Source organism: Sardina pilchardus, chromosome 10 (genome assembly GCF_963854185.1).
Source record: "Sardina pilchardus chromosome 10, fSarPil1.1, whole genome shotgun sequence".
Taxonomy (NCBI): Eukaryota; Metazoa; Chordata; class Actinopteri; order Clupeiformes; family Clupeidae; genus Sardina; species Sardina pilchardus.
In genome coordinates, this window is record NC_085003.1 from 20621578 (window position 1) to 20648567 (window position 26990).

The 26990-nt window shown below is 46.5% G+C and overlaps 1 protein-coding gene across 1 annotated transcript; it reads right to left on the bottom strand.

The window, feature by feature from the left end:
- On the bottom strand, positions 1 to 26675 carry polr3b (polymerase (RNA) III (DNA directed) polypeptide B). The gene is made up of 28 exons (XM_062547161.1): positions 26485 to 26675; positions 26227 to 26259; positions 25923 to 25979; positions 25774 to 25838; positions 25609 to 25684; positions 25042 to 25142; positions 24820 to 24911; positions 24584 to 24701; positions 24335 to 24443; positions 21836 to 21958; positions 19724 to 19840; positions 19451 to 19585; positions 17352 to 17513; positions 16766 to 16966; positions 16409 to 16571; positions 14993 to 15146; positions 14024 to 14098; positions 13199 to 13297; positions 12928 to 13055; positions 10919 to 11128; positions 10078 to 10236; positions 9675 to 9792; positions 9370 to 9512; positions 3501 to 3604; positions 1839 to 2005; positions 1573 to 1686; positions 1033 to 1206; positions 1 to 525 (listed from the first exon to the last, which is right to left on the bottom strand). The coding sequence occupies exons 1-28, from the start codon at positions 26554 to 26556 to the stop codon at positions 396 to 398; spliced, it is 3399 nt and encodes a 1132-aa protein (XP_062403145.1). The 5' UTR covers positions 26557 to 26675; the 3' UTR covers positions 1 to 395.
- Positions 26676 to 26990: the final 315 nt, after the last annotated feature.

The following is a 26990-nucleotide window of genomic DNA, read 5'->3' on the forward strand; positions in this document are numbered from 1 at the left end:
TGAAATAATACTGTTTATTCACCCATTTACTCATTTAGTTGTGGTACCCAACAAGAAATATACACAAGTAAAGCTTTAGACAATTCTAAATGTATAACGGCAAACAAAAAAAGTCCTCATGTAGAAGTTACATGAATCCAGTCAACCAATGTTTAGCCACATTAAATGTGCTAATCTTCTCTGTTTTGTACGGATGAACAGAGCCAAAGAGGCGTAATCCTCCTCCACGTAACTGATTGCCAGTAACTGACGGAGTCATGATGAGGAAAAGCCATCTCTCACATGTAAACATAAAACTGATATGGCACATCACAGGTGCGCAGATGGAACGAGAGTCAGTGTGTGTGTGTGTGTGAGTGTGAGCGTCTGGAGAAGAGGTGAGCTTGGGTTCCAGATCAGTCGTTGTAGCGGGACAGTTTGAGGCGTGGCACGATGTTCATGGACTGCAGTTCCTGGAAGAGCAGCTTGCAGGCGTAGGGGATGCGCAGGGAGGAGACGTGGCACGAGGACTTGCAGTAGTGGCACCTGGAGCAGACACACAAGAGCACAAGAGCACAACATCACAGGCTGCTGGAGGAGTAGGAGGTGATTTAAGTAGAAGTATATAAGTATATCCTTTTTTGATCCTGAGAGGGAAATTCATTCTCTGCATTTAACCCAATTTAACCGAACTAGTGAACACACACAGCACACAGTGAACACACAGTGAGGTGAATCACACACTAACCCAGAGCAGTGAGCTGCCTGCCCAACCAGCCGCGCTCAGGGAGCAGTGAGGTGCCTTGCTCAAGGGCACTTAGAACATACAGTACAGGAGACTTTGAGGGACCATAACATGCTGAAGTACACGTCTATAACAAGGTGCCTGAGGAGCATGAATGTGCTGATGAACATGTGAAACCCCACACATGCACACATACAGTACAGGAGACTTTGAGGGACCATAACATGCTGAAGTACACGTCTATAACAAGGAGCCTGAGGAGCATGAATGTGCTGATGACCATATGAAACCCCACAGAGTGGACGTACCAGCCCGAGTAGCCCAGCAGGCCGCACTGTCCACACACGTCCACCTCAAAGGCGTCACTGGAGATCATGAGGCGTTCCAGCAGCAACATGCTGGCCCCGTAGCCAATCAGACAGTCCCTTTCCATCTCGCCCAATCGCAGGCCACCATCTCTGGAACGACCCTCTGTAGGCTGCCTAGGGTGCGACGGTATCAAAGTTAACAATCTTTAAAATGACAACTACTGATTCAGTTCGTAAGGGTGGGAGCAGGCTTCGCTCAAGACTTATAATGTTTTTAGAGAGCTGACCAAAGTATAAACTATCATTGAAAAACAAGTAAAAAGGCAGCACTATGCATAATCACCATTTATTTACACAGACGCGTTTTGGCGTTCTGCCTTCCTCATACACACTGAGGAAGGCAGAACGCCGAAACGCGTCTGTGTAAATAAATGGTGATTATGCATAGTGCTGCCTTTTTACTTGTTTTTCAACTACTGGTTCAGGTCATCACATCAGGAGAGGCCAGTGACCAGTGACCAGTGGGCTGCTTGACCGTACCTGGTGAGCACAGCTCGGGGGCCGCGGGCTCTGGCGTGCATCTTGTCCAGCACCATGTGCTTCAGCTTCTGGTAGTACACCGGGCCAAAGTAGATATACGCCTCCAATGGCTCTCTATGGCACAACACAACACAACATCATAACACTTTAGAGCAGGAGAGACATCAGTCATCCACTTGGGTGCTAACTCAGTCTAGATGCGCTGGCACTGGTGAGAGGTGTGTGTGTGTGTGTGTGTGTGTGTGTGTGTGTGTGTGTCTCATTACCCAGTGATCCCGGAGGTGACGTAGTCCTTGCCCTGGTAGTTGTAGCCGTAGCGAATGAGGTCTTCACACACGTCCTTGACCTTGCTGCCCCCGAAGGCCGTGCCGTAGTGGAACCTGCCGTCCAGCACGCCGGCCTTCCCTGCCAGCAGCTCGATCAGCTTCCCCACCTGGCCCCGGGTCAAGGCAGCGTTAGCATCCAGCAGTAGCATAGACGAGCACACTACTGGCCCGCGTCAAGGCAGCGTTAGCATCCAGCAGCAGCATAGACGAGCACACTACAGCTTCAGATCCACACCTCATATCCCTACAGAAAATCCCTCCTCATCACATATTCATTCTCTTTTATGTGCCATTACTTGAGTGTAATAACACCCTTATTAACATGTAACTAAACCCAAAAACTGCAGCAACATGCCACTTTGCTCCTAAAATATATAATAAGCAGCATCTAATTTAATTTTACCTAAGCCTACCACCAATGATGGATAGAAGTCGCAAGTAGCAAAACATTCAACAAAATCACTCATAGGCTACAAAATTTGTCTTGCTATAAAACAGGAGTGGCACCTTTAAAAACAACATGAGCCAGTGAGTGTGAGTGGCACAGCAAGAGAGGGTTGCTGTCTGTTGCTTACAACCTGTAGCTGAAGTTAAGAGACATAAGCTCCGAAGTTTCCGTCTGATTCTATAACGATTTGAATATGATCTGGAACTGAAGTGTGCAGGACAAGATATTTCTTGGTACATTTTTTTTTAAAATCTAAGCTAACAAAATGCAAATATAAAACGGAAATACAAATGAAGTTTATCTACATCCCTCCACTGACTTTTTGTTTACTTTTCCCCAAGCAGTGCGGTGAAGTGAACAGCTACTGGTACAGCACACACGAAGGCTATAAACACTCTACAAAGTGCCATTTGTGTACGTCGGGTAAGCTCTACAGAGACTCAACGGGAAAGGGAAAGTGTAACGGTGGAACATGAAAGCATTAACAGCGTTTTGTTAATGGGGTGGCAGAAATGACGCTTTTAGGGAAATACCGTGAATAGTGATTGATGACTAATATTACTGAAACCACCGTCATAGGGGAGACAAAGCCAGTCCGACTCACTCAAGAGTCTCCCAGTCCCGCAGCGCAGCGCACATCTCGTGAGTCAGTGGGAGCAGGAACCGGGGTGAGGAGTTTAGGGGTGGGGGGGGGTGGGGGCATGGTGGGAACTCATAAAAAAGTGTATCAGCGCTCGGCGGCCCACACAAAGCAGCTGCCATTCATCCCCACACCAGAGGGTCAGGGGCAGGAAGAGCCGTGGCACCTTTGACCCCACTGCCCCCTGACCATCCAGAGTGGGGTCACGCACTTTACACGCTGCCACAGGTCAGGTGCATGACTTACTGATGCTTAATAATTTATGTCATTAATAACAGCGCCATAATAACGACTTAATGATCACGGTTTAAAATTGGTGACACCACAGCAATTTGTGAACACATAAATTCTCTCATATTGAATTGCCTCTGATTGCATCAGGTCTACGCTGTTCACTTGCACTATGGAACAAACTAAGTGTGTACTGTATGCAAAAAAGCACATGAACGCAAAGCATTTTTGAGAGGCTCTGGCTCTTCCCACCATCCTCCTCTCCAGGCAGAGGGCATCTTACCGTCATACGGGAGGGGTATCCGTGTGGGTTCATGATGATGTCGGGGCAGATGCCCGTATCACAGAAGGGCATGTCCTCCTGAGGGACGATCAGACCACACACTCCTGAGAGAGACAAAACACACATACATAGACACTGGTTACACAATAACCCAAATTACTTTCTACCTTAATGTTTCAAAATAAAGATCTGTGTTTATTCTGAAGCTTATTCTTGAATTTCCCCTTGGGGATCAATAAAGTATCTATCTATCTATCTATCTGAAGCTATGTGTTTCTCTGAGGTACTGTTGTAGGCTGGTCGAACTAATGAATGGAAATCAGATGTCAGGTGGTGACATTGGAACAAATGTTCAGTATTATGCATAGGGTTGGGTATCGTTTGAATTTGAACGATTCCGATTCCGATTTCGATTCCTTGTTTCGATTCCGGTTCCTAACGATTCTCGATTCCGATTCTTGTAAGAGGCAGGGTCAAAAAAGTTTGGATATTTTAAATGAGCTAGCTAACCAACGGTCTGATCTTCTCCATCAATTTTAATTCTATTAACTTTTTACTTTTTATGAACTTTACTATAAATTTCTCACAGGGCTGTTTTCAACTACAATATAAATATCAAATCTATGAACTGTCGTCTTGTTGCCTCAGCTCGGTTATGCAAACACCTTCTTCGTTGGTGTTTAGCGGCTTCTTCTTCCGGTTCGCGGACTGGGAATCGATACTAGGAATTGAAATTCAAACTTTTGAACGATTCCGGGAGAATTGGAAAGCTAGTCCCGGTTCCCATCGATTCTCGATTCTCGATACCCAACCCTAATTATGCAACCTGATTCTTTGTGCTGGGTGCATTGTCATTTTAAGGAAAGAGACTGTAAAGATTACAATTCAATCCTTCAATACAATGAATATAAGGCTCATGAAGGAACATCTTCGTGCCTTCAGAGTGAAATCACCAGAGAATAATCAGGAATGTCTATAACCAGTTTTCACATTCATATTCTGCAGTTATTCAAAACAGTAAATGAACGTGAAACTGAATCCGAAAACAAGTTTCTTTGAATTTCCAGCTCTTCTAGGATGCCTAGAAAAGCTGTGATCCGAGACCCTACCAATACTGTACCAATCCCAAAAGCTAGCCCAGCTCTACGGCTGTGTCTATGTCTATGTCTGTGGTCCTTGGCTGGACCGGTCTTGTGAGTGTCCTTCAACATATGCAGTGCGGTGAAAAGAGGAGCAAGAGAGGGAGCAGAGTAGTGGAGACTCACAGCGCCACACAATCACACGCAGAGAGGAGCTGGAGGACAACCATTAGGAATTCACATGATGGGACAGCCAACGGTAGCGCGCCCTAAGTGTGAACGCAAATGTTTACAGAGGGGCCAGTGCGCGCGCACACACACACACACACACCCTCCTCGCCTACCCCATGAGCAAACACATCACTGGGCCATTTGCAAGTGCTAAAGAGAGGGAGAAAGAGGGGTGCAGGAGGAGGAAGTGAAGGGGGGGGGGGGGGGGGGGTAGGGGTGTGGACGAGCACTGCTGGGATTACGCTGGACAGTGAGAGGGCTAAGCAAACAGCCTGCACCCAATACAGAACACAGCCCACAGTGAGTGGCAGCCTCGACTGCAAAACCAAGCCCGCCATTCAGCGAGCGCGAGGAGGAAAGAGAGGGGCCGAGAGGGGCCGAGAGGGACGATGCTCTTTTCGCGCATCAGAGCAGAGCCCGTGGTGGACTTCCCGCTGCTGGCCTGGTGCTGCCTCGAAGGGAGGTTTCACTGACCGGTGCTGAGGAGCTGCTGTCCTTGTGCCCGCTGCTGCGTATACCGTCTCTCAACAGGTGGGACACTGCCCTGTGTGTGGAGACGCAACAGCAGGGGAGACCTGCAGGGCTTGATGCACCATCACAGGCCGTCTAGTGTGGCTGAGAGCTGCGTTGGTTCAGGTTAAAAACGTACACACTTAACAAGAGAAACGCTATGACAGCAGAAAAGTTGGGAGAATGGTTGAATACGAGAAGTGAGGTGAGAATGAGAGAGCAAGAAAGAGATAGAATAGGGAGAGAAGTGGTGGAGAGAGAGCAAGACAAGATGAAGGTGGAGAAGTGAGTGGAGAGATTGAGATAGAGGGGATAGTGTTCCTGGAGCAGGCATCCACTGGCTTGTTTGTTTTGTGTGATGAAAGAGCCATGAAATCAGCAGAGAAAAGCAAGACAGGGGCGAGGGTCCACCGCAACCCCCCTACGTCCACTCACACACACACACACACACACACAGGGGCGAGGGTCCACCGCAACCCCCCTACGTCCACCAACACACACACACACACCAGGAGTCCCCCCAGATCGTCATTTCCCCCCACAAGCATACACACACACACACATACACACACACACACACACATACACACACACACACACACACACACACACACACACACAGAGAGAGAGTAGAGTCTTCCATCACCCCTTATTACCATACTTTGGCACTTCACACAATAGAAGCCCCCCATGCTGACTTTCCCCTGCACAGTAACACTGCCAACACAGCTGTGTATGTACACACACACACACACACACACACACACACACACACACGCATATATATACACACATATCTGTGTGCACATGTGGGTGACTGACAAATAATTTGCTGATCAAGCTCTGCTGATGAGTGCATAAGAGAGAGGGAATGAGGAGGGAGGGTAGGGACGGCCCAGGAGCAGAGAAGCTCCCTGTCCTCTCACGTGAGGGTGCTGGGAATGCTGCTCACTATAAGGCAAGGCCAGTTATACTAGCAATTAAAAGAGAGCAGTATGACTAAAATTAGAAGATGGAAAATTATTACGGAATTAATATAGAGCTCAAATTACATAAAAAGGCAATACGAAAGAGTAATAGAATTAAAAGATAAGAAAATCAAAAGAAAAGAGCAAGCATACGGCTCAAGTACAATGGTTTTAAGCTGACTTTAAAATGGCAAGACAATACATTTAGGGCACATCTAATATGATCGGGCAGTTTGATCCAGCTACATGCAGAATCACAGCAAAATGTTTCTTCGGTATGCTTAGAGTAGACTCCGGGCTCTACTACTTGACTCTTTTTCTTGATTCTTGAAAAGTGTATACTCTAGTAGTCTAGTAGCACGTGAGAATCTTTTTTTCCTTTTGTTTTGAATGAGCTACAGTACAGGTGTTCAATGGTCTTTTTGGGAGGACCAGTTAAGAGACCATGACAGTAGTGTATCCTACTAGAAATAAAAGTCTTTGGGATGGCTGGTGGAAGAGAGATCTGATTCTTACATGAGGGTGGAGGTCTTTATTATGAGAATTGTCTTTTTTTTTTCTCTTTGCTGTCAAACACAATAATCTCTGAATCACCCTTAGTTAGTTGAAGAAAACATTGGCTTCTCAAATCATGTCTTTGCTCTCAGCATTGACACAGGGAGTCTACTGGGCTGGAGTCACAGGGCCAGAGTAAGAGAGACAGACAAATCTGTGCATCATATGCATAACTATAGCACTCAAGTGTTGTCTTGTGGAATCTGGCCCAAAGGTAGCATATTGAGATTGAACAGAAGAGGTCCCAAAACTGACCCCTGGGGGATTCCAAATGTCACAGCCACACTATTTGCTTCATAACTTCCAATGGGACAAAGTAACTTCAGCCTTCAAAATGAACTAATCAAGGACTGTACAAGAAAGACCTACTCAATTTCACAACACTACAATCTACATACTGTAATCCAGTGACGGCAGTCAAAAAATGCAGTGTGGTCTTTCATCATTCTCTATCCAGATAGAAATAGATAACACAGCTAGATATTTCTCCTGAAAATCGACTAATGTGGGAGAAGTACCTGACAAATCTGTTGAAAGTATACAAAAATCACAAATAACCTCCAAAAAAAATAATTTACTCAATAAAATAAAATAAAAAAATTATTTAAATAAAAAATTGAGAAAAATGAGAAAAAAGCTCTTTGAACCTGACCTGTTGGAAGAAATAATAGTGACGAGCTTTCAGTAATGTTTACTGAAATGTAATGTCCCAACTGTAGCGCTTGGTGATTTTCCACTTTTCCACTGAAAGCTCCTACGCAGCACAACTCAGACGTGCCTGTGATGAGTTGCCTGTTTACCCCTATAGATGACCCTTGCCTGACCTGTGTGTTGAGGTGCCACAAGCATATTGCTGTCAGGGCCCGTGACTGGCTATTCCAGTGCCTGTTCATTATTAGCTGGGTGAATTATGCATGGCGCCAGTTAGCTTTCTGATTAAAACATCAGGCTGGCCCTGCCTTTGTGGAGTAGCCATGAAACAATGGGGGCGGTGAGCTTTTTTTCCTTCCCAGGAGCGGCCTACAGCACTGCTGTGGTGGTGTGAAACATTTGCATAGTCTGGCTCCGGACAAAGAGCCAATTAATTGAAAAATGGCCCCTCGAAAAGCTGAGGGTGTGTGTGTGTGTGTGTGTGTGTGTGTGTGGGAGGGGGGCAGTTTTCTAAGTAGGACTAGTGTTAAAACTACACTCTCACACACAAACAAACAGACACAGCTGAAAATGGCTTATGAATATGTCTGAGAGCTGGCAGATCTGGTTCACACAAAAATGTATGCTGGAATATATTTCATATTTAATTAATAGTAATGTATTATCTTCTATCTGTATTATGTTTCACTTCTACATTATTTGAGTCTGCAGTTTAGGGGATGATTAAAAGTTTGTGCATATGTGAGAGCCTAAAAGTTGGGTCCAACTTATTGGGTCCAGCGTTTTGCAATAAATTACTTTTCCTTGAGTTTTATTCATTAGAATGACTTCTAAAACTAAAAGCACAGTATTGTATAGTTCAGCAAGATAGGATAAATGACTCCACAGTAGGCAAGTAACATCTATAAAAAGTGCCTGTGTGCATGCTAAAGCTAGTACACAGAGGACACAAGTTAATCCCCCCCACTGTTACACATCAAAGCTGTCATTTTTACAATCTGAATTTGAAATTAATTAGTTTGAAATTACGAACTAACTTTTCTCTTTGCTGTCAAACACAATAATCTCTGAATCACCCTTAGTTAGTTGAAGAAAACATTGGCTTCTCAAATCATGTCTTTGCTCTCAGCATTGACACAGGGAGTCTACTGGGCTGGAGTCAAAGGGCCAGAGTAAGAGAGACAGACAAATCTGTGCATCATATGCATAACTATAGCACTCAAGTGTTGTCTTGTGGAATCTGGCCCAAAGGTAGCATATTGAGATTGAACAGAAGAGGTCCCAAAACTGACCCCTGGGGGATTCCAAATGTCACAGCCACACTATTTGCTTCATAACTTCCAATGGGACAAAGTAACTTCAGCCTTCAAAATGAACTAATCAAGGACTGTACAAGAAAGACCTACTCAATTTCACAACACTACAATCTATATACTGTAATCCAGTGACGGCAGTCAAAAAATGCAGTGTGGTCTTTCATCATTCTCTATCCAGATAGAAATAGATAACACAGCTAGATATTTCTCCTGAAAATCGACTAATGTGGGAGAAGTACCTGACAAATCTGTTGAAAGTATACAAAAATCACAAATAACCTCCAAAAAAAATATTACGATTATTACGAACTAACTGTTTCCTCCAGACTTGAATCTTCCCATTGCACTGGAAGTAACACTGAAATAGAGGTCCTTAGCATTCTGAAAATGAGGAGTATGTGTCTGTATGTGTGTGCGTGCGTGCATGTCTGTTTGAATATCAGCTTGTGTGTGTGTGTGTGTGTGTGTGTGTGTGTATGTGTGTGTGTGTGTGTGTTCTGTGGTGTGGAGTGTAGCGGCCCCGTGCTGAGTTATGTGCAGCAGGTCCGGGCGTTCCCACCTTTCTGTCCGTGTCGGCTGCTGAACTTGTCTCCGATCTCGGGCCGCCTGGTCTGGCGCAGCAGGATCTTGATGAGGAAGGCGTCCTCGGCGTTGGACGAGATCATCACCTTCTCAATGTACGAGTCTGTGGAGCCCTTGTAGCTGCAACACACACAAACAGCACCTCACTTCAGCCTGAGACAATGACTGGACACACTTCAGCTGCTATTAGGAGTTAAAACACTTAGGAGTGTCTGTGTGGTAACAGCCTCTTGCAGTTGTGTGTGTGTGTGTGTGTGTGTGTTTACATGTGTGTATTCTTACGTGATTGGCACATCCCGGTACTGTGGTTGACCAGGCTGGGCAGTGCCCTCCAGTGGCGTCTGGGTGACGGTGGGCATGTACTTATTCACCAGCACCTGCTTATTCTCCACCTTCTCACCTGATAAACACACACACACACACACACACACACACACACACGCACACACACATGCACACATGCACACGCACACGCACACGCACACGCACACGCACACGCACGCACACACACGCAGAGACAGAGACAGAGACAGAGACAGAGACAGAGACACACACAGACACACACAGACACACACAGACACACACAGACACACACAGACACACACAGACACACACGCAGAGTGAGTTTAATAATATCTGGATTGAGTTCCTGCTCCACTGTCTTCTCCTCATTAGAAGTGCTCACCAGGGGAGCAGATGCCATCAGCGTCCAGGATGCTGTGCCTCCAGATGGGCTTGCGGGTCTCTGCGTCCAGCATGGGACCCATCACCTTGTCAAACGTCTGGTTGGTGTAGCGCTTCAGCGTACACTTGGCATTCTTGTAGACCAGGCACCGGCCGAACCCTGAGAACATCAATCACACGGCCATGAGGGACCGAGCAACTGTTGCAACACGATGCAACAACCGGCTAGTGGGATCCAGATCGGACACGGGTGAAATCAGCTGAATTTGAAATATCTGGTGTTTTTCTTTTGTTAGCTTTGTAAGCTTTTGAGCTTTGTTTTTTCTACCCCAAGTTCCAAAAAACATCCCACTTCCCTGTCAAATAACATTAAAGTGTGTTAAAGAGGAATTTCAGAAACAGAAAACAATCAGTTTAACCTACAGTAGTTCGAGTTGCTACAGCCAACAGCTTAAGCAGCCAGGTAGCTACTGTGCTACACTCTGGAGGCCTGAACATGGAGGCTCATAAATGAATACTCAGTGACCTCGAGAAGTGGAGATCTATGTGAAAAATCGCCGGAATTCCCCTTTAAGTTACTTTGATAGCATTTGAGATAAGCAGTGAGTGCCAAGTAACACCTACTAATATCATGTTGCTTTAATAACAGACTCTCTTTCCATTATTAGGATTGGTCAGCTTTTAATATTTTCCAGGTCATCGGTTTCTCCCTTTCAAGCGAGACCCTGTGAGTGTGTGTGTGTGTGTGTGTGTGTGTCTGGTGTGTGTGTGTGTGTGTGTGTGTGTCTGCCCCACAGTGTCCTGCTCCGGGTCAGTGGGCCAGGACGGCCCTCTCCGCTCACCTCGGTCCAGAGAGGCCTTGTTGAGCACCAACGCGTCCTCTATGTCGTAGCCGCTGTAGCTCATGACGGCCACCGTGGCGTTCTGGCCGGCCGGGAGCTTCTCGAAGTCGATCAGCTCGATGGTCTTGGTCTTCACCATGGGTCTCTGAGGGTAGGCCAGCAGGTACATGAGCGTGTCGATGCGGTTCCTCTGGTTATAGCCGATGGTGCCTAGAGGTCAGGGCGACAGGAACACCATTAGAGGTTTAAAATGCTTTCTGCAATCACCACATCACAGAGGTGTCAGAGAACAGGCATTCAGTCAGGATCCTTAAGACATGGCAGCGGTCATTCATCCTGTAGATTTGGACTACAACCTGATGTAGACCTGATTGTAGACTGCTCAACCAGAAGCAGATAAACACGCCAATAACTTGATTGAATAACTTCATGAGTTAAGTTTGTATTTCCAACACTCCTCCCCTCCCAGATGCCTTTGATTTTCGATAATCAATCAATCAGTGTGCTCAATAGGTGTGGCAGAGCCGTAATGCATGTAGCACAGGGCGGGGGCCACCGGACCAGAATGACTAAGGGACACAGGGACAGATTTAACCAACAGATAATCCTTTTGGAGAAGCCATCGCCTGTCACACAGCCCATCCAGCAGCTGAATGCCGCCCTCGCTTGAGTGGTTTCACCCCGCGGCTGAGGGGATGCATCTCTAGTGGCAGAATGTGCTTAAGCTACTTTGTATTGTTGGGGTGGGGGGTGGTGGTGTGGCAATGGTGGAGATTGTGTTTGGGGGGTGGGGTAGGTAGTGTGTGGTGCTGTTAGAGTTTGGAGCAGCAAAGCGGGGCAGTTTATGGCACAAAAGCCCCCGCCCCTCGGGCCTTGACATTTGTCAGATGCTATTACTGCACAATCAGGCTACAAGTTCAGATCCTGCCATTATGGGCCAGGGGCCACACAGATAGATTTGCACATGTATAGGACCTGTCCACACACACAACACACACACACACACACACACACACACACACACACACACACACAACACACATACACTCACACACACACACAACACACACACACTCACATCAGAGGGCACTGGACCAAATAAAGTTGCGCTCCCTGTGGCTATTTGTAAAGGTCTGAGAGGGGGGAGGGGGGTGGAGCGAGGGGGGGGGGGCTGAATGGCAATGGTGTGTGTGTGTGTGTGTGTGTGTGTGTGTGTGCGGCGGCCCACAGCTCTGGGGTCGTGCTGGTAACGGGTCTCCCGCTCCCCACTGCCCCTCTCGCAGCTGAGCATACTGACCCCCTGGACGGGGGGCGGCCGCACAATGCCGGGGCCCGCCTGCGCCCGCAGACAGTGCAGGGAGAGGGCCCCTGTGCACACACACAGCACACAATGGGGCCCCTGCGCAAGCACGTCAACGTTCGGTGTGTGTGTCTGTGTGCGTGAACAGAACACACACACAAACATTATGATGAGTGTGTGCACTGGAGTGGGTGAAGGTCTGTCCATAAGGATATGCAGGAGGCCAGTGGGTGTCACAGGGGAGAGAGAGAATACTGCTGTAGGTGTGGGTGACTGCTCTTCGCCAGTGTGTTGTGGATAGTGGTGTCACTATCCACAGTTTGGCTGCAGGGACCCTCTCCACACAATCACAGAAGTGTAATGATATTTTGAGCCTGGGCAGTGGCTTAAAGTAGCGATTTACTTTCATGTAGTGAATTTACGGCCAAGGCAATCGCTATATGCCGTTTCGCTGCAAATACATATTACGGTCTTACTCAAACTACTCCAATCAACAACTTCCCCAACGAGTCTACCTCGTTATACTCGTTGCAACTAAAAATGGAGCCAAGGTTTTTGACCAAACTTTTTCTTAAAAATAGTATATTTTAAGTCATACAAACATCAATAATTTTGACAAAATAATTTTGACAAAAGCACCTGCTAAGAACCATAAACATATTTACATGGCAGACGTCATAAACTAATCGTCAAAGAATCAGTGCCTTACCCATGGCCTGCTTGCCCATAGCACACTGGTAGGTGTTTCTGGGCGACTGGTTGTGATGGGGGTACGGGATAAGGCCTGCACACACACCCAGCAGAGTGAACGGCTCAATCTCCAGATGTGTGGTGGTCCTGGAAAAAGAAAACACACACACACACACACACACAGGAGAGTGCTTAACACCTCATTTGGGCTGAGAGTAGTCTCACAACAGCATCAGACAGCATCGGAGGCCCTGTCTCCACTACATACAGTACAGCAGCTCAGGACTCACTTGGTGATCATGTGCTCATACAGGGCGATGCTGCAGTCGTTCTCCTCATTCACATCCAGATACTCCACTAAGCTCTCATGCAGGAAGTCCTCAAAGTTCCTGAGGGGGGATGGGACAGCGTTAGTAAATTGTTAATACATCATCTTTACTACAGTTACTACACTGAATACATACATTTCATATACAGTGAAATTCACCTTATACAAAAATCGGAAAATCAAGCCACAAGTGAAATGGAAGCCCAAGAGGACTTGTGAATTGTAACCTCTAGCGATAAGATAAGAGACTATGCTCAGGGCTGATGGAGTGTATGAGGGTGGTGGTGTATGGAGGGTGGTGGTGTATGGAGGGTGGTGGTGGTTGTAACCTCTAGCGATAAGATAAGAGACTATGCTAAGGGCTGATGGAGTGTATGAGGGTGGTGGTGTATGGTAGTTGGTGGTGTATGGAGTATGGAGGGTGGTGGTGTATGGAGTATGGAGGGTGGTGGTGTATGGAGGGTGGTGGTGTATGAGGGTGGTGGTGTATGGAGTATGGAGGGTGGTGGTGTATGGAGGGTGGTGGTGTATGAGGGTGGTGGTGTATGGAGTATGGAGGGTGGTGGTGTATGAGGGTGGTGGTGTATGGAGTATGGAGGGTGGTGGTGTATGGAGGGTGGTGGTGTATGGAGTATGGAGGGTGGTGGTGTATGGAGTATGGAGGGTGGTGGTGTATGGAGGGTGGTGGTGTATGAGGGTGGTGGTGTATGGAGTATGGAGGGTGGTGGTGTATGGAGGGTGGTGGTGTATGGAGGGTGGTGGCGTACGGAAGGCGAGAGAGCAGCACCTGTAGCCCTGAGACAGCTCCTCGATGTGTTTGTTCTTGACGGCCGGCTGGCCGTTCTTCACGATGATGTAGGGCCTGAAAGAGAGCGCACACAAAAGAGGCGTCTGAAAGAGAGAGGACGCGCTCACAAAGCCTGCCGAGACTGAACGCCACGCAGAGGCACAACACACAGGCCCACCATACACACTTGGCTCGGCCGCGTTGAGAACGCTGATGATGGAGGTGCTGATAACGTCACACACGCCTCCATGTCTAGCATGTGGAGACAATGCAAGTGTATAGACAACCACGCATTATCAGCAGAGACACTGGCTTGTAGCCAATAGATACAAGTCTACACGCCAATCATTACATAAACAACAGTAGTGTGGCTATAGATAAGTAGCATTGTAGGAGTTGTCATATAATAATGAAGTGAGATTATTGATTGTAGAAATAATATAGTATGCTCATTATCATATATTAGAACCTCACCCACCCCAGAGAACCTCCAGAAAATAATATTCATAATCTGAGGGTTTAATCTACTAATTCGGACTGACATTTGGCACTTCCAGCTGACTGAAGTCAGATCTTTGGATCACTGTTCTCTTCATATTCCTAATATTGACTTAGTGATGGTTATCTACACAGCTGAATGAAGCATGATTTATTGCATGCATCTGTATTAATTACAAGGATCTTAAGGTCAATATTTCTGTCTGTATGACTATAGAGGAAACTAACCGATGAATGTATGTCACGAACAATGACATTAACACTATAATCAAGTTATGAGTCAATATACAGTCTACTAAATGAAAGTGTCCTTACATTGGAGGAGTTGTGAGCACTCCGTGACTTGTCCTTAACCTACATACTGTACTGATCCATATTCTCCATGTCTAAACCAAGATGGTGGCCGTGAGTAGGTTCCACTCGCTTCACTGGTCTGACTCACGTCGTCTTCACCTGGTCAGCAGCACATACCTGCACAGCCTCCCCCCGTCGGAGGAGATGTAGACGCAGCGGTCGGTCAGGTTGGTGGAGATGGACACAAACTCGTTGATGAAGCCCGCTCTCCGCATCAGCCGGAAGGTGTTCACCAGCTTGGAGTGGTCACGGATCACTCCCAGGATGTTACCTGCAGGGAGACAGGGAGACAGGGGTCAGTGTCTCTGACTGCCATGCCAACAGGGATGCCTCTTTGGACATTGCTGTCAGGGTGCAGGATTATAGCATACAATACAATACAATACAATACAATACAATCTACAGGTTAGTGCTTAAAATAATTGTTTTATTGATAATATTGCTATTCTCCCTATTTTGTAATTGTTCACTGTTAATTTAATTTGTATTGTTATTTATTTGTATGTCGCTTTGGACAAAGGCGTCTGCTAAATAAGCATAACCATAACCATATGGTTTCATGCCTGCATGAAAATCGTCTTTGGTCTCACTGGTAAAAGTAGTATAAAACACATACTGTAGGAAACATAGACACATTGCTTCCATCACACATAAACATACTGTACATGTACGTATATCCACAAAAGTGACACAGCACATCACATGTACCCCCTCCCTCTAGCCCCCACACACGTGCAGCTGAGTGCTGTATACTCAGGTTACAAGTCTGGCGGCTGTTAACTCCTTTTGCTACAGATTCACACCATCACATCACACACACACAAAACACACATGCACACAAACGCACATATCATACTTGAGCTACACTGCTGGTATGGGAGATGGATAGTGCATGGTGGTCTGCCAGGACACACAACGAATGTGCGGCTTACATGAGAGGTGCTTTGTGAAGCAACATTGAACTGGGTTTTTGTGTGTGTGTACCCATTTATGATTGTCTGCAGTTGTGTGCGCACATATACAGTATGGGTATGTCTGTGTGTGTGTGTGTGTGTGTGTGTGTGTGTGTGTTTCTACTTGCCCGATGCTGCTTTGACACCTGCTGCGGTTAATTAATTAAGCAGGGAGGCAGCTGGTTTAACGGCACTTTATCAGCGCTTTAGAGAACATATACATTAATTAATACTGGAGCGGCCGTCCTACACAACATGACATTGAAAGCTAATCTTCAGGGAGCTGGTTAGCTCTGTGGTCCAGGGGTTGGCTGGACTTTTAATATAAAAGGATATTTTTTTTCTACAAAAGACTGTAGCTTCAATCTTTTTGAAGGCAACCTCTTTATGCAAAGCAGTATTATTAAATTATGAGCAATTATGGACACGTCTTTGTGCATTAAAAAAAAAAACACACACAAAAACCCAGTATAATTCAGGCCAACTCTTTGTACTATGTACTATGGTATATATGCATGTAGCTTCTGTCTGTGCATAATTCTCAGTGTGTGTGTGTGTGTGTGTGTGTGTGTGTGCTCACCGTTGAGGAAGACCAGGAAGACGCTGGTGTAGGAGAGCTCCTCCCCACACAGCAGGCTGACGTCCTCCACGCCCAGGTTGAAGGCCAGCTTGATGATGGGCCCGTCCTCCATGTCTGTGGTGATGTGCGTCATGAGAGCCAAGTTCTTCACCAGGCCGCAGGCCTACAGGGACACACACACATGCGGACTGCTGAATTGTTCATTTGTTGCTTTGCCCTGTGTGTGTGTGTGTGTGTGTGTGTATGAAACACTCGTCTACATATTTAGCTCTCCTGTGCAGAATGTGGATGGGGTGCATGCAATAGTGCTTAATATATAAATATGGCTTGGTCAGCCAGGGCGGGCGGACGACTCACCTCTCCCTCAGGTGTGTCGGAGGGACACAGCATGCCCCACTGGGAGGGCTGCAGCGAGCGCGGGCCGCTGACCTTGCGCGTCTTCTCAAACTGGGAGGAGATGCGCGTCATCATGCCCAGGGCCGAGATGAAGGACAGCCGCGACAGCACCTGCGTCACGCCCTGCCTGTCCATCTTAAACCTCTTGAGTGACCAGTTCCCCTACAGAGGAGGGAAGAGAGAACACAAAACCGTGAGAAGCAGAGGATGAAAAAGAGAGAGAAAAAAAAGTATGAGCTGCAGGGTCTTTTGGCAGCTCTTTGGTATTATTTGCCCTCAATGGTGCCTTCCAGGCAGCGCTGCCTTCAAGGCACTACTCCCCTCAGTTTAGGGGTAGGATGAGAGTTGAGAGGGTTAGGGTTAGGAATAGGGTAAAGGTAGTGCCTTATAGGCTGTGCTGCCTGGAAGGTGCCGTTGGGGGAAAAAAACACCATTGAGCTAGCGTGCGGGTCATTTAGCCAATATAACAGACTGAGAGACGGTGAGAGTCTCGGGTTTTGAATCCAGCACGTCAAAAGAGGGTCACTGCCGGGCGACTCCCACTCACGGTGGAGATGGCGTTGACCATGCCGTTAGTGATCTGGTCCTGTCTCATGTGCTTGACCACGTCGAACTGGGCAGCTCGCTGCTTGGGGATGATCTGGTCGGCGATCTTCTTCAGCTCCGTGTTGAACTTCTTAAACAAATCCTCAAACAGCAGCGACAACAGCTACAGAGAAGAGGAATGAACAGGACTTGAGACAGTGTAGAAGAACCTTAAACTACATCCCCATGTCAGTCAAGCAAGCAATCCTGAACATCTTCAATGTAGTTCAACAATCTAAATTCTTTTGTAGAAGTAAATAGATAGATACTTTATTGATCTTCAATTGATTGAAATTCAAGTACACAGAAACACACTGCGGACATCGATAGCAAATCACGGAATGGCGCACTGATCTAAAATGCGAGTGGCCCAATAGTGTCGCAGGAAGTAGTTCAGGATGCACCAGACTTTCAGCGTTCACACAAGCTGAGACGCCGTGGGCCTCCAACTTCCCGCACTAACTCCACTCTTCCCACACACACTAACTCGACTCTCCACTGAGCTGAACTTTTAATAGCTGATTAATCTCTCAGGTGCTGCAGCACTCCAGCAACCCACGACGACGACGTGCCACCGTCTCTCGAGCGGCGTATTCATCCGCCGCCATTCACACGGGCCCATCTGGCTCGTCGGGCGCCATCTCATTCTCCCCTTATCGGCTCGCCGGCCGCGCAGGCCGATTTAATTAACAGGTGTCCCGTCGGAGCGATAAGCTTAACCTGGACCCTCTCCCAGGGCATTCAGCACTCGGAGCAGGCGCACACACACACACACACACACACACTCGGAGCAGCGCCGCCGCAGAGCAGAGCACCCTCTTCATCTCGCCTCGTTCCACTGACTCTCACCCGCGCACACACATATTTGCATACATCAAAACAAGCGGCGGTGAAAAAATTAATAAAGAAATTAAGCTCTAGCCGCACAGGCGGGCCAATTAGTTGAATGTCAGGGAATCGTAATTGCGTAGTGAGGAGATTGTGTGTGTGTGGATGTGTCACTGTGTGTGTGTGTGTGTGTGTGTGTGTGTTTTTGTGTCACTGTGTGTGTGTGTGTGTGTGTGTATAAGCCCTGGCTGAAAAGGGACCCTGCAGCTTGCACCCACCCCCCAGTTCCATCGGAGCCCTCGACCAAGAGGAGGTTGGCAGTGTTGTGGGTGTGTGTGTGTGTGTGTGTGTGTGTGGGGGGGGGGGGTGTTGGAAATTAAAAGCCCGAAGACAGACATAATTACATTATCAGAGCCTGGCTCACTGGATTAGCTCAATCGCAGGAGTCAAGGCAGCCGCGGCTCTTTTGTGGCAGCGCGCTTAAAGCACCCCGCATGCTAGCGCTCGCACGGGCACAGCCCTCGGATTTGGTGCCGCCGCCACCGCCGCATATCTCTTAGCCCACCAACCCCCCCTCATCCTCACCCGCCGCAACAACCCCCCCTCCCCCCTCACCAACTCCAGAGGCGACAAAAGCACACCGCCTGGGAACGAGGGATGGAGGACGACAACAAAAACAGGCAAACAAAGCAGAGGGAAGAAATAATGAAGGTATTAATAAAGACAGAAAGAAAGAGGGAGAGAAAGGGAAAGAGGGAGAGAAAGGGAAAGAGGGGGATAAAGGGAGAGGAAGAATAGAGACAGAGGCAGGTGAGAGATTAGCGGGCATATCTGCTGGCACATGCCTGTGATCGACAACCATCAATGGATGTGGATCGGTGTGTGTGTGTGTGTGTGTGTGTGTGTGTGTGTGTGTGTGTGTGTTTGTGTGTGTGTGTGTGCGTGTAGGTCTAAGTTATTGAGCAATTCAGTCTGGAGGCAGAGCTACAGTTTCATTAACAGAAGTTTACGTTCCACTCCAACAAATAGTTTTCCAAGTGTGCTGTGCTGTTTTTGGTCACCCTACGCCATATTGGCTGCTAGTTATCTTTAGACAAACATCTCATAACGCCTCTTTAAAATGGATGCAGTAATGATGTAGTAATGATGCTGTAAAGACACACCCCCATTGGTTCACAGAGGGGTAAGGGCAGCGGGAGACTAATGAAAGAACCATCACTTGGACACACTCACCTGGCCAGCCAACTCCAGACGCTTGTTGCCATAGTAATCTCGGTCATCAACTTTGTTGTTCCCCTGGGCCAGAATGACCCTCCGCACCATCACGGCGAGATAAATACACTTCGCCCGGAAGTTAAACTCTTTCACCTGGGGGGGGGGGGGGGATTAGGAGGGCATATTTAGAGCTGATGAGAATACTGAGAATCTGTGTGTGTGTGTGTGTGGTCGGTCTCAGGTGTGCTTGCTTCTTACAGGTATGTGTGTGTGTGTGGTGGGGCTACTTACAGGTACGTGGGTGAGGATGGTTGAGGCCAGCAGTTCTCTGGCCTCCTCCATCTTGGTTTTCTTGGGTCCACCCCACATCCGCTGGCGCCGTACTTTGTTCCCGATATACTTGAGGGCCTAAGCACAGACACAAACACAGACATAATTACATCACAGACAAATGAACAGGGCCGAGATGTTTGGAGCGCACAGAAAATCTTATACATGCCTTAATGAACGTGAACAATTTTTCGGCCATTAATACATTGAATGGCTGCAGACGTTGGTCTGGTGCTTGTTTTCCTCAAAGAAAGAGCAGGGACAGGAGGATTGGGGTTTAATTACTGAGCTAGGAGGAAATGGATCACGCTGTCTTTTTGTGCCTTACATCATGGTGCCACTAATCATGTCTGACAAAAACCAGGTTGCCATGGAGAGGTGGTTCAAAAATGAAACATTCCAGGTTGTTTAATAAGAAACCCACTGGATGCACCTGCCAACACTCAAGGCAGTGCTGGAGCTTCCAAGGCAGAGCCTGAGGACTTGACAGGCCTTTAGCACACCACACATGGATGTCCGTCCGCAAACACACACTCCACCTGAGTCAGCACAGCGCCGGCCGTGCTGACTGGTCAGCTTTGGTGTGTTGGGTCGAAGGTCACTGTGGCGGCGGGCTTCTCCTGCAGACCACCCACACTGGAGGCGAAGCAGCTGACCGCAGTGGACAGCAGCAACAGCAGCAGCAGCAGCTCACAGGGGCTCTCTGCCACACTGACCACCACCAGACATTTCACTCGCACACACACACAATCAGCACCTGTCAGGCTGCATGGGCTTATTGGGCTGCATGGGCAGCACCGGTCAGGCTGCATGGGCTTCTTTTTTCCCATGCAAGTCCATGCCCACTTTAATTTGCTATGGGCTTCCCATCCCATTAACTGAGGATGCAATTTTATCTAAAAGTCCTAAATCCAGATAATTGTAATTGTGTAGATAATTCACCACCAAATGTGACACTATTATTAAAAAATTACCGACCACATACAGCTCTCATAAGTTTATGAACCCATGCCAAAGTTGAGAAAAAGAGGAATAAAAAAATAACGCTTTGGAAATTCATCTTGAACTAAATGTATGAAAGTAAAAACATGTATTTATTTACGTTACATTATTCCTTCACAAAGACAATTTGTGTTCACAAAGGTTGGAATTTTTCCTCATTTTTCTAATTAAGGCATTAATATACATTTTCCAAAAGATGATTTTGCTGTTATTCCTCTTATTAGCATCAAAAGGTCAAAAGTTATGAGCACAATTGTATTCATTTGGTGCAAGTAAAGAAAAAACTTCTACCAAGAACTTCTTTAGGTGGGTATACAAGCTGACTTCGCACTGGATGTTAAATGACCGGTGTAGCTGTCCAGACACTGAGAAGCTCTACATGAATCAATAAAGAGATGTAATTTTTCAGCCTGCTACAGCAGTGGGTTGTAATCTCTGTGACCATGTGTCTTGTCTTGTGGACAATGAGGCAGGTCACGCGGCCTTATCATATAACTCATTAAAGCCCTATAGAGCACAATGAGAGCACAGCCGCAGGGACGGGCCACAGGAGCGCTACGCTAAGCAGACATTCAGAGGGGCTCAGACAGGGGTTGCTAGGAGGCAGGGACGACCACCGCGGCGGAAGCCCTCTCACCCTTCGAGGAGGTAGAGGTCTGAACCTTGCTCTCGTGTGCTCAAATACCACCGGGCTGACTAGTGGCTCCAACACATGAAAGCTTTTTTTCCTCTTCTCTTTGTAGAAGATAAAATGACTTCTTAGGTAATGTGTGAACGAATATCCTCGCCATCAAACAAACCAACAGACCTTTTTCCACTGCATGCTTTCATGTCATCATAACGAGACGCTGATGTCCTTAACATGTCATCATAACAAGACCCTGATGTCCTTAACATCCAGGCACACAAGCGGAGTGTACAGTAGGATTTAATGTCAAACTTATTCAATATCACTCTGATCTTCTTTCCACCTATTATTATTTTGCCATAGATCTGGTTTGCTGTGAACTGATCTTTCAAGCCAAAGGTAGGTGTGCATGTGTGTGTGTGTGTGTGTGTGTGTGTTTGTACCTGAGTCTGTGTGAAGATCTGGGCCTTCTGGCACTCCTCCAGACTGGGGCCGAAGGCAGCCATCACATGCTCCTCCGTCCCGATCATCTGCACAATCTCCTGGTCACTCTCCACACCCATCGCCTGGCAGGACACACAGGGGAGGAGGGGAGGACATGGTGGAACAGGTCTTAAGGCAAGAACATTCATACGCCTGAAATGATCTGTCCTTTTTTAAAGTCTCATTGCAGTATTAATTTAAGTAAGTATTAATTTACAAATCTTAAGCAACACAGCCCAATTAAAATTCAACTGCAGTGCCAGAGCACTTTAAACTCTCGTGGAAGAAAAAAGAAGGGACGCCTCTGTGGTAGACTGTCTTAGAGTACGAGTTAAGGGAGGAGTGAACATGCATATATCTTGAAGGGAAGACTGAGTACACTGAGTGATGCTAAATTATGCTATGGGCTGTTAATCATGAAGCTAAACACTGGAGTAGGTTTTTATGAGGTTTTGTGTCATGAACAAAACAAAATATATCAATGGTTGGTTGTGGTTCGTGCACTAATTAGGCAGGAATGTAAATTAGACTCCAGGAGGAGAAAGCAAAATGAGACTACCGTAGCAGATGTAGGGATGCGTAGAGAACAGGTGACATTTAGATACTCCAACACTATACAGTATAGCCACCACTCTTTCAAGAGGGGTCTAAAGGCATATCTGTTCAACATGCACTTTATTTATTAAGCATTTCTTATGTGTTATGGCTTGCATATCATAGTATTTAATCATTTTCATTGAGTTATTAATTGAACTGACAATGTTGTTTATTATTGCTATTCTCCTTAATGTAGCATTACCAATTTCCAAATTGTATTGTTGTCATTTGTATGTCGCTTTGGACAGAAATGTCTGCTAAAAAAAATAACCATCAACATAAACATATGACAGGAGCCCATACACCTGCATTCACCTCCAGGAACACATACACATACACAATTAATGAAAGCTAATAATATATCAGAATAGAGCCACATACAATCCAGATTTCATTTCAGGTCAGTGGGTTAGGGGTGTGTGTGTGGAGAGGCAGAGGCAGGGGCAGGGGCAGGGGTAGGGGCAGAGGCAGGGGCAGAGGCAGGGGCAGGGGCAGGGGCAGAGGCAGGGGCAGAGGTAGGGGCAGGGGCAGAGGCAGATGCAGGGGCTGGGGCAGAGGCAGAGGCAGAGGCAGGGGCAGAGGCAGAGGTAGGGGCAGAGGCAGAGGCAGAGGTAGGGGCAGAGGCAGGGGCAGGGGTAGAGGAAGGGGCGAGCAGAGGCAGAGGCAGAGGCAGAGGCAGAGGCAGAGAAAAGGAGAGCTCGGCTGGCAGGAGTGGAGAGGGAAGTCCCAGGGTTCCCTGACATTTGCTTATGCTAATGGGGCTGTGTGGGAACGCTGGAGCTGGGCGCTGGGAGGTGGGCGCTGTATGTGTGTGTGTGTGTGTGTGTGTGTGTGTGTGTGTGTGTGTGTGTGTGTGTGTGTGTGTGTGTACGTGTGTGTGGTGGGTGGGGGGGGAGTAGACGCAGGCTCAGGGCGGAGGGAGCAGAGGGGTCTGGCCCTTCTGCAGGCTCTGTGGAGCAGGGGCTCCCAGGCGTTTGCTGTGCAGGCCCGAGTGCAGAGTAAACACTCTAAACTGACACTTAGCTGCCAATTTAGCCACGGAGCCATCGGAGCAGTCAGGAGCTGCATTCCCATATGGATGAGGAGTGCGCTGGGTTCTTGGGCTCACATGGATCTAGGGGTGCGCGCGGCATGCTAATTAAAAAACGGAGGTCAGGATAGAACAAGCACCAACAGATGAATAGATTCCCATTGGGGCATGGGAACATATGGAAGAGAAACTCTTAATTAGCCTCAGACTTTTCTATGAAGCACTGTTTGAACAGACAGGACAAGATACAATCAATTGTTTCGACTGTAAAACATTCAATATGTGCTGCATTAAGAGATCAAATGACTCATTAAAATAATTTACAGGAGCATGAGCTGTGATGGTCCACCACTGTATGAGAAATCTATTACATCTACTTTGTCTGCATTCTCCATAATTATAGGACACAGGCACCTCAAGGGGTTTTGTGAGACTATGGTTAGGCTGTGGCGCCCCCTTTTGGCCATTCTTTGCCATATCTCCATCACACACCTACTGTTCAGACTCTGAAGAATCATTTACATGTTTGTTCTTACCATTTTTAGTATATTTTGTTGCCATTTGCAACCATCAATGGCCTTTAAATCCTCCTTTTATTGTCATATGGCTATAAGAATGAGTGATAAACAGGTCTGTTGTTCTCGCCAGCCACCCAAGCTATACACATTTGTAGCATTCTGATCTGGGTCTAAAACTCCATGGAAATGTTAGGGTAGCTTTTGCTGCTTAAAAGTGACAAATATTTTGCCACAATAAATCAGCTAGCAAGCTGATTGGCTTTTATCAGTGCAGTTGCTGGTGTGTGTAAGTGTAAATTAATTAAAGGTCCTACCTTGAAGATGATGGCAATCGGTGCATCCTCTGACAAGGTGTTGTGCTTCAGGTAAAAGCGGCCCTGTTTTACAATCATGTTGGTCCTACTCTTCTTCTCATGGGTGGAGCTGTGGACACACAACACCAGACAAACCATTTAGACCACAGATTCACACACTCACACAAAAGCTCAGGCACCAGAGAGGTTATCAACTGGGAGCACCTGCTGTACAGGCCATTCTGGATGACCAAAAAGCTGGAAGGTTACCTGGTCACGGAGGCTCCCACTGCGCCCTTCCTGTCCTGCTCCACAATGATCCTGTTCTTGGAAAGCTGTTCTTGGATCAGAATAACCTTCTCTTGGCCTTTGACAATAAAGTAGCCACCTGCACACAAACAAAATATGAAATCCAAAGACTCAAACTTTAGCATGAGAAAAATGTAGCAGTTTGTGTCTGAGAGTTGGATGCATGTGGTTCACTGATTGGCTGAAGCGTGACTTGCCTGGGTCCAGTGGACACTCGTTTAGTTTGGAGAACTCCATGGGCGTCTTTCCTGTTAGAACACAGTTGGAACTCCGCAGCATAATGGGCATTCTAGGCAACAACGGGGAAAAAAGGACACCTTTACTTACGATGGATCAAAACTACTGCTGGAGGACTTCAAAAAGATGCCTCTTGACAACCAAAAAGACTACAATAACCAGCATGAACACAGCTAATTAACCTTCCGATAGGCAAGGCATTCCGGATGATTCTCTGACTCCCTCGGGTGTACTCAATGTCCACTGTGATTGGAGCAGAGTACGTCATTTCTCTCAGCCGACACTACGGGGTATAAGAGAGCAGACAGACACACTGATCAGGCATACGGACAGACAAACACACCGATCAGCTCTTACATTTGCTACAAAGCTCTAGGGCTGCACCACTTTGGGGGAAATGATCTAATTGCCTTTTTTCTGATAGATGAAGCAACTGTGATTCGATTTGTGATTTCATTTGAAAGTGAAGCTTTAGTTCGAAATTCCACCGTTCAATATTCACTGTCTGTCCCACAAGGGGGATGACATAAATATAAAAATCATAGATATGAGAAGATTAAGCACTGGGACAGATTAGCACGATTAATATAATTGCAGCCTTTGTGATAAGCTAACTGCATTAGTTAAAATTGTGATTTTGGTTAAATATTGATTCATTTAGCAGTCCACAAATTAATAAACCTATAATCTGTTACAAACATATAGAGCACAGAGTAGCGAGCCATTAGCAACCGTTTGTAGATAATCACCTCATGTGGAGACACTGGTCGTGTTACATTGAAGCTCTCCTCCACATCTGGCATGCCAACATAAATATTGAGATATCTGAAAACAGAGACATTGTGAGTAGGAGTGTGTGAGCATGTGGGGTAATTTACTACATGAAAAACTACATAAAAAAAAGAGCCACTTACTTGAGGTACCACATTGGGTCAGCATCACTTGTGATCTTTTCATTGGCTTTCATGATCTTTTTTATCTAGGGGTGAAAGGTGGGAGGCAGTGAGAGATTGACTAATGCTTATGGAAAACATATAGATGTCAATTATTTGCACTAGCTTACCTCCACATTGATGAAGTAATTGAATGAGTCTATGTGTTGCTTCACAAGGCCTTTGACCTAATGATGGATATGAAATGACAGTTTGAAGGTTGACAGTCTCAAGTATGCAACAAATTACAATGCAAACAGTCTACAATTGCATGGAATCACTTGCTGCATCCAAAAGGTTTCTAAATGAGAGTGATCCGCCATGAGATCTACTGGCTATATTCAGAGTAAGTTGGAAGTTTAAAGTGAATCCACGTCAGTGTAAAAAGCAGAAATAATAGACACAGTGGTGAACAACCGTATAGTTTAATCTCACCTTCAAAAACGCCGGGAGCAGTTTCCATTTTTCCTGAGTAAACAGACATGGATTGAGAGTTATTTCCATTACACATAGCTTGTTAGCCTATCTGAATGATCTGCTACATCTACAGTCCCTGCCAATAAGTTAAAGTCTAAATTATAGACATACTAAACAACCAAGAGTATATCTGCTGAACACATTCATAATATTTTCTAGTATAACCGTCTGTAATATTATCACGTTTCCAATCACATCTCATGCGAGTTTTCTCACCTCCACAGTATTTACTGGTGCCGCCAGTTCCTGATGGGTCATGCCCATGAACTCCTCTTGTAGAGCTTCCATAGTTTACTCGTTTTATAACACACCCAGTAATTATAAACGATAAAGTTGTTGCCCTAACATTAGTTCATATTTACACATTGCAGCAGCATTGCATGTACTTGTCGGAAGTTCCTCGTACATGTGAGCTGGGAAGTGTTGCACCATAAAGGCATCGTGTGGCAGATGGTGGGTATGGAACACGTTCCGGCGGACAGTCATCATCTTAGCAGTGAATATTATCAGAGCAGCAGAGCAGTTAGGCCTACTGGAGTACAGTAAACGCAGTTTAGCCACCTCTGAAATTTCAGGAATAAGTTTATCCACTTGTCAGAAGAGTTTATTCACCAATGGCCACTTTTAACTTTAAAAAATCACAATGTATTTATCCACACCCACTCATCAATGCTCCAAGAACCATTTAACATCCACCATCATCAAACATGAATGCCTTTTAT